Source organism: Colobus angolensis, unplaced genomic scaffold (assembly GCF_000951035.1).
Source record: "Colobus angolensis palliatus isolate OR3802 unplaced genomic scaffold, Cang.pa_1.0 Scaffold273, whole genome shotgun sequence".
Lineage (NCBI taxonomy): Eukaryota > Metazoa > Chordata > Mammalia > Primates > Cercopithecidae > Colobus > Colobus angolensis.
Window position 1 is genome coordinate 1,890,197 of NW_012115966.1, and position 11,931 is coordinate 1,902,127.

Sequence of the window (11,931 nt, forward strand, 5' to 3'; positions counted from 1 at the left end):
TTTTGTATTCTTAGTAGAGACGGGGTTTCACCATGTTGGCCAGGCTGGTCTCGAACTCCTGACCTCAAGTGATCCACCCGCGTCGGCCTCCCAAAGTGCTGGGATTTCAGGCGTGACCCACTGCGCCCGGCCTCCTTCACTTCTATTCTCCATCAGGGGACCTGTTTCTGAGGAAGTAGTTCGGTCTGTTCAATCGTCTGCCCTTCCCCCACAGCACCCCAAACCCCATTCTTCCAGGATCCCTGGGGCCTCGCCCCACCAGGCCCTCAAAATCCCTCCACTGTTTCTGTCTCCCCTTTACAGCTGGGGTCCCTCCTCCAAGTCCGCCGGCGCTCCCAGGCGCTGCCCCTCCAGCATCTCCGCTCCGCCCCCTTCCGCAGCCCCGCCCCACACACTCACTGGTTCCTGGACGGGACAGCGCTGTCAGAAAGATGGTGAAGCCCAAAGCTACCAGGTGCGCCAAGATCCCACTGCCTCTCCGCAGCCAGCGGGTCAGTCTCGGCTCCCCAGCTGAAGCGGGAACCAGACCTACCTCCAAGGGCTGCATGGCCGTGGCCGGCGGGCTCGCACACTCCAGCTGCCCGAACACGTCTTCCGGGTTTGCGATCGCGGAGGCGGCGGCGGCTGCAGGAGAGGCTCCTCCCCCGGGACGCCGCCGGCAGTGCGACGGAGTGGCCCACAGCGCCCTCTGGGGGCTGGGGGGGAAGCGCGAGTGCCCCGGAGAGGCCCGCTCCCGCGAGAGCCCGGAGGCAGAAGGGGACTGAACAGTTCCCGGCCCACCTTCATTTGTTTCTGTGTGTCTGTCTACAAGGGCCTAAATCCCAAGCAGCCTGTGGAAATACATTTGTGGCAAACGATTTCAGTGAAACCCCAAAGCACACACTTGGTACGCTGAACCGAGCGTGAAACCAGTGTTTGGAGCCGATTTCTAGTAGTACTGGATTTCCCTGGCTGTGCACTCTCTCCTGTCACCTCCTTCTGTGTTGTTCAGGGAACAAGCTTCCTCCCTGCCTAAAAGCAAGGAGACTAGGAAAGGACATGGCCAAAATATAGTGCCTTGAACCTGGTGGACCAAAGGAGAGAGATGCAAGTCTCATCTCGCATCTGCAGGGGAGTGGTTCCCAGCGAGATAAATGGAATAACTAGGGCACTCCCAGCCCTGCCGCCTCCTCAGCAGCTGCTCAGCCCTGAGGAGCCAGGTGATCCTGAAGGACCAACGCCTCCCACACTCCGGTGGCCTCCCACACCACCAGTTCTGCAAGTGATGATGCCTTTTCCCTTCCTGCCTCCAAAAAAGGTGTGGTTCAACCCAAGGAGGCCTCCCTGGTAAAGGTTCTACCCCTTCCTTAAAGGCAAACCCACAGGCCGGGAAGGAAGGCTGTCCAGTAGAAAACAGGAATATCCCAACAGCAGTGACCAACCCAGCTCAAGCTCCCTAAGTGGCTGAGAAAATGAGGCTGCTGGTAAGAAGTGGGAAAAGCAGGAACAGCTGAAGAAAAACAGGCAATAATTCAGGGAGGGATGGACGCCTAGGGTTGCTGAAGGCCAGAAAAGGGTCACAAGCCAATTCCCAGATCCTCAGGGCAAGGATCCTAGAGATGAGCCAGAAGTGCAGCTTCCCTTCTCAAGTTTCTCTTCCCAATGGGACCATAGTCGTCTCTGGGGTCAAGACTCAGGAAGCCTTGCTCATTCAGAGCCACACGCCTCATCATCCTGTCTGGAGAGACTCCCCCAGTGACACAAACCCCACACATTTTTCACACTATTGAAAGTGAGAAGATGACAATAATAATAATAATGAGCATAAAAGACTTTTGCAGGCAAGCTATGGGAGCTGGAATCTTGCTGCCTATCATCTCAGCCTCCCAGGGTAGGGCTGGGGACAGTAAGGACACTCATTTTGTTATTTTTTCCTTCCTTTTCTATGTTTCTGTTTTTATATTTTCATAGCAGCAACAGAACAGGGAGACAGTCTTGAGGTATTTTAAAGAGCTTTTTTTCTTAAAAAAAATAATATAAAGTTATAAAAAGCGGCAGCAGCCTGGGGCCCGGATCTGGAGGGGAGGAGGTGCTGGCGGCTCCGTTGCAGTGGGCAGGCACTTTCTCGTTAATGGGTTTTTGACTGCAGGAAGACAAGAGGCAAGAGAAAGGGTCAGGGTGGGGGCCTACCAGCTGTCCTACCCAGTGAACTGTGTGGACTACAAGGGCTAAAGCTTGATTTCCTTCTGCTGGCCTGGTGAGTAGAAATGAGCAAGGGGGAAGATGAACGCCAGCTCACCAGGGGCAGCCTGGGTAGTGAAGCTGGAGAATACACAGGGTTTATGATTAGGCCCACATCTAACCCAGGGGAGCACCCCCATCCCACCTCCTGGCAGAGATCATATGGGGAGCACATGGCACACTACGCCAGGGCTCCCACCAGAAGAGGCAAATAAAACTGGCTGCCGGCTTTACTGGAAACCCTGGAGAACTTGCCTGTCACCTGCACACCTGGAGGTAGGCACATGTGCATAAGTGGACATGGGGTTGTGTGCCTGCCGTCTGAGGCCCTGATGCCCAGAGGAAAATCCAGTGAGGCCAGCCCACCCACCTTGCTGCTCGGCATGTTAGGCTGTGACCCAGGGACTCAAACTCCCTTTCCTTCAGGGAACAGAGGTAGCTCCAGTACCTGGAATGAGGGTCACAGCCAATTCAGAAAGAAGTAGCCCTTCGATTATAGCAAAAGCAGGGGTGGAGGGGTGCCGCATCTCCTCAGCCCAAGGGAAAGGGTTAGGGATAGGGGAAGGTTCACCAGGCAAAAGCTGGAGTCACTTTGCTAAGAACTGACCTACCTCTTCCTAAAGAAAACAGTCCAGGAACTCTCTCAACTTCCCCTTCCTCCCTTTCCCTGCACAAACACCAATGTAGCATCTTCTCTGTATCAGGTACCCCCTGTGTGCTCCACCCTCATCAATCTTCAGGGAGCCTGGCTGGTACCTTCAGTGTAGAGCACTTCTCCTCAAAGGCCAGGGCCGGGCCTGGCTTCTTGCGGCGCACAGAGCAGGCCACATCAGCAGGGGCACCAGCCTGACAGTGCTTGGCCTTCACTGGCCGGCAGTAAGTGGCCAGGTTTTTCCGCTTCTTGGCCACCTCCTCCTCAGAGAGGCAGTTGGTTGGCAGGGCCTTGGCTGGGTGTCCAGCTGCTCCCCGGTTCTCCAGCTGAGAAGCCTTGACTGGTGTAGGGAGCTGATGAGGGGAACCACGACAGTCCAGGGGCCCTGCCCGCTTCACTCTTGGCCCCATTGTCCCGTTAAGCCCCATGCTCAGGGCTGTTTTAGTTTTGGCCGAGAGGCCCCGACAGCCAGAGGGTTTGCCTTTTCCAGTGGGCTCCAGGATGCAGGTCCGTTTAAGAGTGGTGGGGCCAGGGGATAACTTCCGCTTTCGAGAAGGGGCCTCCACCTCCACCCCATCCTTGCCTTTGGATGACTTGCTGGCCTTGGAAGGCGGCAGCTTGCTGAAGGACGGGGATGGCGTGTTGGCAGGCAGTGGTGAGGTGATAGCCTGGCTCCCGCCCATGCACTCTGCCTGGCTACAGGCAGCCGCCACACTGGGGGAGCCTGCAGGGTAGCTGGGGACAAGGCTGTCCTTGGTGGGGGGCGTGGAGGCTGGGCAGGCAGGTCTCGGGGGTGGACCTGGAAGGCGGGGGCAGGTGCCTGTAGAGGATGGGCTCAGGGGAGCAGATAATGGGGAGTTGACAAGGTGAGCTGGAGGTTCAGCTGCTGGTGGGATCTTCCTGCAGCAAAAAGAAAGCCCCACTGTGACTGCCAAGCAAACGAGAGCTTTCCCCAACACAAGACACACTCGAGTCTCTCGGCCCCACCTAGAAATGGCCAGCAGAGCCCCAGGGTTGCTGCCATCTGCTGGAAGATGCTGGAACTGAGGGTTAGGAAGAAGACACGGGTGTGCCTGTGGAGAGGAATTAACTAGTACATATGAACTCGGAGGTAGCCCACTAGGAACTTCATTTTAAATCTTGGTTTGGGCATCCCCTATCCCTAGTTACCCAAAAGGTACTGAAAGTGATGGATGAGAGTCTAGATTCAACACCAGACCACCTTAAGAGGGCAAGGCTTGGCCCTGCCTTAGCCAAGCTCTAGGTTGCCAAGTTTTCCCACCTCCTTTTCATGCCACTCCCTATCTGGGGTTCTGCTGGCAAACAGCCAAGGCACACCTATGGGTATACAGGAAAGATCAGGGCTTCTGAAGTCCAGGTATGTCTGGAGCCTGGGAATTTCCATTCTAGAACTTCCATTCTGGGCCCAAGAGACTTACTTCCACATGTGTGAGCTGAGGTGCCGTTCCAGCATGGAGCTGAGTGCTGAGCAGAACCGGTCCAGCCGGCGGCTAAACACATAGCATCCTGGGCTCACCAGCCGGCTCCCAAAGGTGCAGAACTAAAGGCAGAAGGACGGTGCATGGTTGGCAGGGTCTGGGGTGCACAGAGGGCATCTGCACACAGGATCTGGCCTCTTTTCCCCGTATTGTGGGCCAGGAGTGCTCGGCCACCCCCTCCCTAGGCCCGTGCCCCAGGTCCTTACCGCCTGTGGCCGTGGGGGCCGGGTTGCATAATGGCAGTCAGGGGGTAGGTGGAGGTCGTCAGATGTCCCCTCCTCCTCACTCTCCTCGCTGGATGCCTGGGCCCCACCCCGGGGCATAGGGAAGGGGAACAGGCCTGGGTCCCCATCACCACCACAGGGGCCTTCATCATCCAATTCACTCTCGGAGGAGGCCCGGGACCTGTAAGGGCCAAAAGAGATGTGAGGGGAATGTGACTATTGTGGGGTCAGAGGAGGGGCATCCTTGAACCCACCAAGCTCAAAGAGCAGGGCACTGGTGCAGATACCCTGCAGGGCAATCAAAAGAGGACAGAAGAAAGGGAAGGACAGGAGGGAACAACAGAGAGACCGCTCCCAAGGGATTCTCTCCTCAGCCCCTTCACCTCCCAGCCCCTTCCTCCTCAGGGGATAATCTGCTGCAGATCCACCTCCTCCAGAAAATCTTCGCAATTAAACTGTACCCAGCTCTGGTCAACCCAGTCAAGTCGCTCAACCCCCTTCTTGCATTACATATTCCTGTGAGCCTGTCTGTGAGCTGAGCCTGTGTTTCGTGTCTGCCCCTTGTGTGACAGGCAGAGATGCATGTATGTCTCCTTCAGCAAGTCAGGCTCTCCCTGGGGTCCGGCGTAGCCTCTGCACACGAAGGGGCAAGTGAGTGAATACACATAGGGCTGCCTTGCCCGGGACTGTGACCCTCTCGGCCTTTCGGCTCCCCAGTGACAAGTTTCGGCCTGTTGGAGGCAGCTCGGAAAATGTTCACATCCCAAGTGTTGGATCTGGCACGCTGCCGAGGGGCTGGGGTGCTGTAGTATGCTTGGTTGGGAACAGGGGAGTCTCCTGCTTCCACACCACTGTCAGGAGCCCCAGGAATCCCCCCACACTCAGGGCTGAATGAGTGCATCTTAAAGGACACTCCCTGAGCCTGTTTCCAGGGGCCCCTGATGGCTTAGGGGCCAAATACCCCCAGGTGAGGTAGGGGTTGGATTCTAGACGTACCTGGGCAGTGCACAGTATGGGTAAGTCTGCTTGGCACGAACAGAGAAGGTGCTGCTGGGAGCAGCCACCGCTGCCACAACCTGGACTGAAGAGGGGAGCTCCTGGGAGGGGCGCTCGAGAACTTGCTCCTTGCGCCCTGGGCTCTTCTCCTTGGGAGACTCTCCTTTGCGGGAGTTGGCCTTCAGCTCTGCCACCAGCACGTCAAAGTCCTTGGCCCGGCCCTGGACTTCCCGGCGCTGGTGTACTGAGTGGATCTGGAATACAGCAGGGTGGAGAGCTGAGGAGTAGGTATGAACTGAGCAGGGGTGAGGGACGGCAGGGTGCTTTGGCCTGGGCAAGCCTGGGGGTAGGGAGAGATGTGGGCATATTTGCAGCTATGTGCATGTGTCTTTGTTTCACTCCCCCATGGGGCCAAAACCCTCCTTTGGGATGGAGGAATCTGGAAACTCCCTCCTTCCCACTGTTCCCACCTTCTGCCCAGGAAGGGCATCCCCATCTCCCCTTCCCTTGGGTGGGCCTAACCGCCTTCCCTTAAGCTGGATCTTCGGTAACATCGACATTCCTCTCCTTGCCCAGGGAAGGAGTGGGCAAGCCCTGTGCTGTCCTCCCTCATTGTGCAGTGGGAAGGGGGTTACCTTGCAGGTCAACAGGCGGGTACAGATCTTTTTGGTCTCTGGATTTATTACCCCACACTGCCTGTTGAGGTCGCACTCCTTCCCTGTGGGGAAAGCAGTTCCAATGAACCTCAAGACCATTTCCAGGAGTTCACAGGAGGATCTGGCTGCTTCCTGCCAAGGGCCTGAGAAGAACTGGTGCTAAAGCAGAAGAGCCTATAGCCCTCGGCCTGGGGCTCTACCTTCCAGAGAAACTCTGGGCATCAACATCTCTTTGCTGGGTGTGAGAACCATCCCTATCCCAATCTCAGATGCATCTTTTGGGACTTCAAGCCCAAAGCAGGGCAACACATATCAAGAAACAAAAGCAGCCATGGGCATCTGGGATGCCAGAGAAGCCAGCTGTGAGATGTGCCCTGGATCTAGGTGAGAAAAGAGAGAAAGAACTTCACCTCTTGGGCATGGGCTCCCTCAGCCTTGATCAGGAGACACAGGATGGAGAAGCTTCCCGGGAAGCAAGCAGGTCAAGAGGTGACAGGGCTCCTGTACCTTATAACCTGTTATGGCCAGGCCCATAAACCTGACCTCCTCCTCATCTGGCCCAAGGACAAAGCAGCCCAAAGGAGTCCCCACTCTACATTCTGGACCCCCAAGAACACAACTACTCACGAGCCATCTTCCGGTGGGTTTTAGGGGGCAGCCTGGTCCCACTGGGCTCCTTTTCAGGAGGGGTGCCTTCAGCCCAGTGACTGGACCCCTCATTGGGGATGATCTCCATGTTCTCTCTGCCAGGAGGTTCTTTAGAAGGGGGAGCCATGGGAGGTTTTCCAGGGGAGTCCTTGGTGAGACCCCCTGGCTGGCTGAGAAAAGCAGAGGGTGGGGCCACCCTGATTCCATGTCCATCAGGCTTCGGGAGACTGGACATCTTCTCCAGATTCACCACAGGCACGAAAAGGCTACATATAGAGAGAGGGGGTTGGCTGGGGGAGGGGAGGGGAGGCCTGGGGCCTGGACTCTAGTCCAGAGCCATCTCTTTCCCAGCCCTGGAATTTCGGTGGGCTCCAGCAGGGGTGTGAAACACGGGAAGAGGAGACCCCATCTTCCCTGGAATATATGGAAGGAAGCTGCAGACAGGGCGGCTGCCTCCTGCTGTGAGGAGTACGCCTCGACCCAGGGCTGCCTGTATTGATGTCAACCCATCCATGGGTCAGGGTCAGGGCCAGTCTTAGAAAGTCTCCAGCCTCTCCTTACCAGAGGTTGTCCTTTTGGGTCTTCTCAGGAGGCTGGTGGCCACGGCTCCGGGACCCCTGGCCCTTCTCCCTGGAGGAGGTTTTCGTGGAACCTGGTGCCCTACAAGCTGGGCCCTGCCCATTCACTACATGGCATTTCTGAGAGCTGGCAGGGGCTGGAGGTGGGGGTGGGGCCCGGGCATAAAGCTTGCTGAGGGGCCCATGTCTTCTTTCTGTCACCAGGAGGTGGAAAGAATAATCGAGGTGAGTGGTATCACCACTTCCTTCCCCAACCTAACCCTGTCCATAGACTCACATGAGAGAATCTGAGTTTCCATAAATTAGATTGTAAACATGCCTCCTTCCCATTTGAATCTGAGCCTTTAAGACTCAAAATTCAAGACCTAGCTTCCTGAACTTCTTAACTCCTTCCTTAACTCCACCGGATGCTAGAATTTTGTTCAAACAATAATCCGACTCCCCACAATGCTCTGAAGCCACCCTCAGGACCTTCCTATCCTCAACACCACCCTCCAATACCCCACAAGACCTCCTAACTGACCCCGTCCTCAGAGTTCCATGCTCCACATTCCCCTGTCCCTTTATCTCCTCCCTAGGGCTCCCCTCACCGCAGTGCTTCTGGAAAGCTTGAGGCTTCACCACTTGGCTGCAGTGGTTACACACAACCAAATAGAAGTCATCATGGGCAGGGCAGTGCCCGAAGATGGACATGTCTGCAATGACAGAAGCCCATGTCACTGGGGCTGAGGATCCCAGGGTTTCCCTGGAAGATCGGAGAACACTCCCATCCCACCACTCAGAAGGCACTTCACCTCCCCGCTGACATAGACAAGCTCCATGCTGAATGCTCCCAGCTTCTAGAGTTCAATCTAAGCAGTTCCAAAGGGTATGCGCTTTCAGGTGAGTGGGCAATCACCTATGATTAGGATCTCCAACAGCAGGTCACAGGAGCCAGAGCAACCGGCCGACTCAGACCTATCAAAATGAGGGTCCCCAGACAGCTGCTTCAAGCAGCCACCTCCTTCTGTAGTGTGGTGGAAAAGTGGAGCGTGGTCCTGTCTGCCCTGGGTCCCAGCCCTAATGTGTGTCGACTCCCACCTTCTTTAATGAGGGTCATGGCATCCAACTTCTTCATGTTTTTGCTACTCTCCTCCAGCTCAGCCCCTAGAGGAGAAACACAGCTCAGAAGGTTCAGGGCCAGTTTTAGGGAGTCTCCAGCCTCCCCTTACCAGAGACTGTTCTTCCCAGAAGACAACCCAGAGGTTGTCTCCTTTCCAGAAGCCCCAAGCAGGGCCTGCAGCTCAACAGTATGAAGCCCACACTCCATGACAAGCTCTTGGTGTGAGGACCACTTGGGGAACCTTTCAGTGGGTCATTCTCAGATGCCCATCTTCCTTCACCTGCTGCATCTGGACTAAGACGGTCCCACTAAGAAGAATCCATCCGCCTTTCTTATAGGTGGGTTGCACCTCAAGGTGCAGTTCAGGGCTCCACTGCTAACTAGTTGGGTGACTGGGTAAATATCATCTCTTTTCTGGGCCTGCTTCCCCATTTAAAGGAGGAACAGTCCTTAACGAAGTTTTCTATCCCTGAGTCTCCTCTTGAGATTTCTCTGATGGGTCCTTTCTGCTACTATGTGGCATCCCAAATAGATACTCTCCCAGGTCCCCACCCCCATGAATTCAATTTTGCTCCACCTGGGTTACCATAGCATTGTCAAAGTTACACCCAGCTTCTCAGGTCCTGCACTGATAGGATGGTCACAGAGCAGAAAAACTGCTGTCTTTGGTCCTTGAGCATCTTCAAAGTCTCCTTGGTCAGCTATGCAAGTCCCTCCCCTTCTTAGAGGGGCTTTGGGCAGGGGTTGCCCTTGTACCTCAGTTTCTGGGTTAATGACAAAAACATCTTAGCTGTGCAAAGCAGCTTTTTCCCCATCCCCCTACCTCTCTCCTCCCCCCTCCCTCCTCTACGCCCCCTCCCTGTCCCTTGGAAAAAAAAAAAATCAATTCTGAGTCACCAAACCCGTCTGACTCCATTTCCGGTTCTCAATGCACCCAGACCCTGACAATGGCCCCATCCTTGCCCACCCAGCATGGGGCAGTCCCAGGGTGGCCTGGGCTCCCGCTTAGGTCTGATCTCTGATGCCCATTAACAGATATGCTCCTTTCTAGGATGAGAAGATTGTTGACAATCTTATATAATATCCAGATTATGAGGGGTGGTGGGTTAGGCACGCAAGAGACAAGGGGCAGCTCCCACTCTTAAGTCCGTGAAATGCAAGTGCGGGGAATGATGGACAGAATGAAACTGGGAGTCGGATGCCTCAGAGGAGAACAAGTGTCATTAGAGACCCCTCCATGCAGTCTCCTCCTCCACCTCTTCTCACTTGCAAACTTCTTCAGGGGCGTGATGCCTGCTGTCACCCCGAAAGGCCACGAGGCCAGGTGCTCCCTGGGGCCCAGAAGACAAAGATCAGAAGAAGGGGCTGTAGGCCCGCTCACTAAGACACTCAGGGGCCTAGAGAAGGTGGGAGTCAGAGGAGAGAGCCAAGAGGCAGGGCAAGAGGCCTGGGAAAGGACAGTGGGTTGGAGGCATGGATGGATGGACCGAAGGATGGAGGGAGGGAGGGAGGATAGATGGATGGACGGACGAACTAACGCGGAGGGGGCGGGGGTCTAAAAGCACTGCAGCTGCAGGCAAATGCCGAAAAGGAGCAGGAGGTGTGGGGCAAAAGGCGAAGGAACAAGGAGGGTGAGGAAGGGGGCACAGAAGTGGGGTGCGTGGGAAACACGTGGAGAAGACTGTTGCGGACAGGGAAAGCCGGAGGCAGGTGCAGGAGGGGCGCGAGCTGGGGGGCAGCAGGCAAGGAGAAAGATAAAGGCAAGCCTATGTCGGGGGCAGGTATTGGGGACTGGCAGAGGCAGAGATGGGCAGGGTGGGCTCCGAGCGGTGAGCCGGCGCTAGGACCCGGAGGCGCGAAGGTGACGGAGCGGGCGGGCACTAGGACCCGGCGGGTCCTTTGTTTGGGGGGCCGGGGAGCCGGACGGCGGCTCCAGTCGGCGGCTCCCCTCAGCTGGCGGGGGCCCGGAAGGGGGGAGGGGAGATAGTGATGGGGTCCCCGGACTTTAGGATGGCTTCACTCACCGTCAGTCGCGGGCAGGTCGGCCCGTTCCACCCACGAGCTCCAGCTCTGTCCCGCGAAGTCATCGAGACTCGGCACCCGCCGCTCCAGAGCGGCCATTGCTGCCGCCGCGCGTTCACGCACCGCCATCACCGCCGCGGACGCGCGCCCGCCCTGGCGCCGCCGCCGCGCGGCCCCCTCCCCCTCGCCCCGTCGCGGGCACGCCTCCCCTTTCCCTCCCACCTGCCTTTCCAGCTCAGTCTTTGCGCAAGCGCAGCACAGGTTGCCTGTTCCGGGCCCCTCTCCCTCCCGCACAGCTTTCTGGGAAGTGTAGTCTTGCAGCGGATGCTATTGCCTACCGAGCTTGCAGCAAGAGTCCCTCCGAAATGCACAATTGCAGGGGGAAAAAAGAAGACCAAAGCTCCAGGATCTCCTCTTCTAATCCTTATGCACACATTATTTGTGCTACCAGTCCACTCTCCCAAGCTCACGGCACCTCTCCCCAGCCCCAAACCTCTCTCTGCCCAGACACCCCTCTAAGCCGTGCGTCCGCCAGCTGGCTGGCGCCCCTTCCCGGGCTGGCGGCCACGAAGCGACTCCGCTCCCCTGTAGATCGAATAGGGTAGGTGCAGGGAGGTGGGCGCTGTGAATCAGAAGGGCAAGGGGAGGGAGTCTGTAGGATGTGCTGAAGGACACCGGGGTGGTGTGGGGGAGGGCCTCGCTCCCGTGTCGTGCCTCCTCTGTGGGAAACCCACACTGCCCTGATGCACAGCAGAGGGTTGGAGTGGCGTTGTCTGGGTTTGAGAGGACCTAGCCAAGCTGACCAAAATCACCTGTCACGATGACAGAAGGCTGTCTCCGAGCCAGAGCCAGCCCTGGAACTGGGGTGGCCCCGAGGCGGCTGGTGTTTGCAGCATCTCTGCTGATCCCTCTCTCTTCTCTTGAGAACTGCGATCGATTCCCTGTACCGCCTCTTCCCAAACCCTGGCTGGACCCTGACTCCATCCATCACTTTGCCTTCTTTTTCTAATGAATACTTTCTCTGCTGGAAGGGCTGCTTCTGAAGCCTCGGCATAGGGAGATTTCTCATCAGAGCTGTCATCTTCCTTGCTAAGGTCTGGAAAGTACCTTAATCATCAATTTATTTCATCTTCTCAGCTGATAACATTTCTTCCCACCCTCACACAATCAAGAGACAAAAGTCTGCCTCCTCCATTTCCCACCCCAACCCCCCATCACATTAAGAAAGAAATACTAATCCTTTTTCCTCCTCAACGTCTCACACCTCACCCCCTACTCTTGGTCCTTTAGCTAAGGGGAAAACAAGTTTGGGAGCAAGACCTTAGATTTTCTCC

The 11,931-nt window shown here is 56.5% G+C and overlaps 2 protein-coding genes across 8 annotated transcripts in view; both read right to left on the reverse strand.

The window, feature by feature from the left end:
• The window catches only part of LOC105516067 (cytochrome b561 domain-containing protein 1), a 6,971-nt gene extending 6,326 nt beyond the window's left edge, over nt 1–645 (reverse strand). For 3 of the 7 annotated variants that reach the window (XM_011948115.1, XM_011948121.1, XM_011948122.1), the window contains exons 1-2: nt 400–602; nt 64–167 (exon numbers count right to left, since the gene is read on the reverse strand). In XM_011948115.1, the coding sequence (XP_011803505.1) occupies nt 64–167; nt 400–547 (252 nt within the window). In that variant the 5' untranslated portion in view covers nt 548–602. Of the gene's footprint in view, nt 1–63; nt 168–399 lie in introns of all 7 variants that reach the window. The other 4 variants (XM_011948118.1, XM_011948119.1, XM_011948116.1 and 1 more) reach the window with 3 other exon arrangements.
• Nucleotides 646–1,906: 1,261 nt separating this feature from the next.
• ATXN7L2 (ataxin 7-like 2) lies at nt 1,907–10,769 on the reverse strand. The gene is made up of 11 exons (XM_011948123.1): nt 10,600–10,769; nt 8,554–8,619; nt 8,064–8,168; nt 7,457–7,667; nt 6,875–7,065; nt 6,227–6,309; nt 5,592–5,845; nt 4,578–4,776; nt 4,312–4,433; nt 2,977–3,772; nt 1,907–2,122 (listed from the first exon to the last, which is right to left on the reverse strand). The coding sequence occupies exons 1-11, from the start codon at nt 10,724–10,726 to the stop codon at nt 2,108–2,110; spliced, it is 2,169 nt and encodes a 722-aa protein (XP_011803513.1). The 5' UTR covers nt 10,727–10,769; the 3' UTR covers nt 1,907–2,107.
• Between the last annotated feature and the right edge of the window lie 1,162 nt (nt 10,770–11,931).

Excerpts from the sequence above, each read along its gene's own strand:
- ATXN7L2 (XM_011948123.1), bottom strand. The coding sequence starts at position 10,726 with ATGGCGGTGCGTGAACGCGCGGCGGCAGCAATGGCCGCTCTGGAGCGG. Across the intron at positions 8,169-8,553 it reads CATGACCCTCATTAAAGAAG|ACATGTCCATCTTCGGGCAC; the intron begins GTGGGAGTCGAC and ends CTGTCATTGCAG. Across the intron at positions 4,434-4,577 it reads GGCCCCCACGGCCACAGGCG|TTCTGCACCTTTGGGAGCCG; the intron begins GTAAGGACCTGG and ends TTCTGCCTTTAG.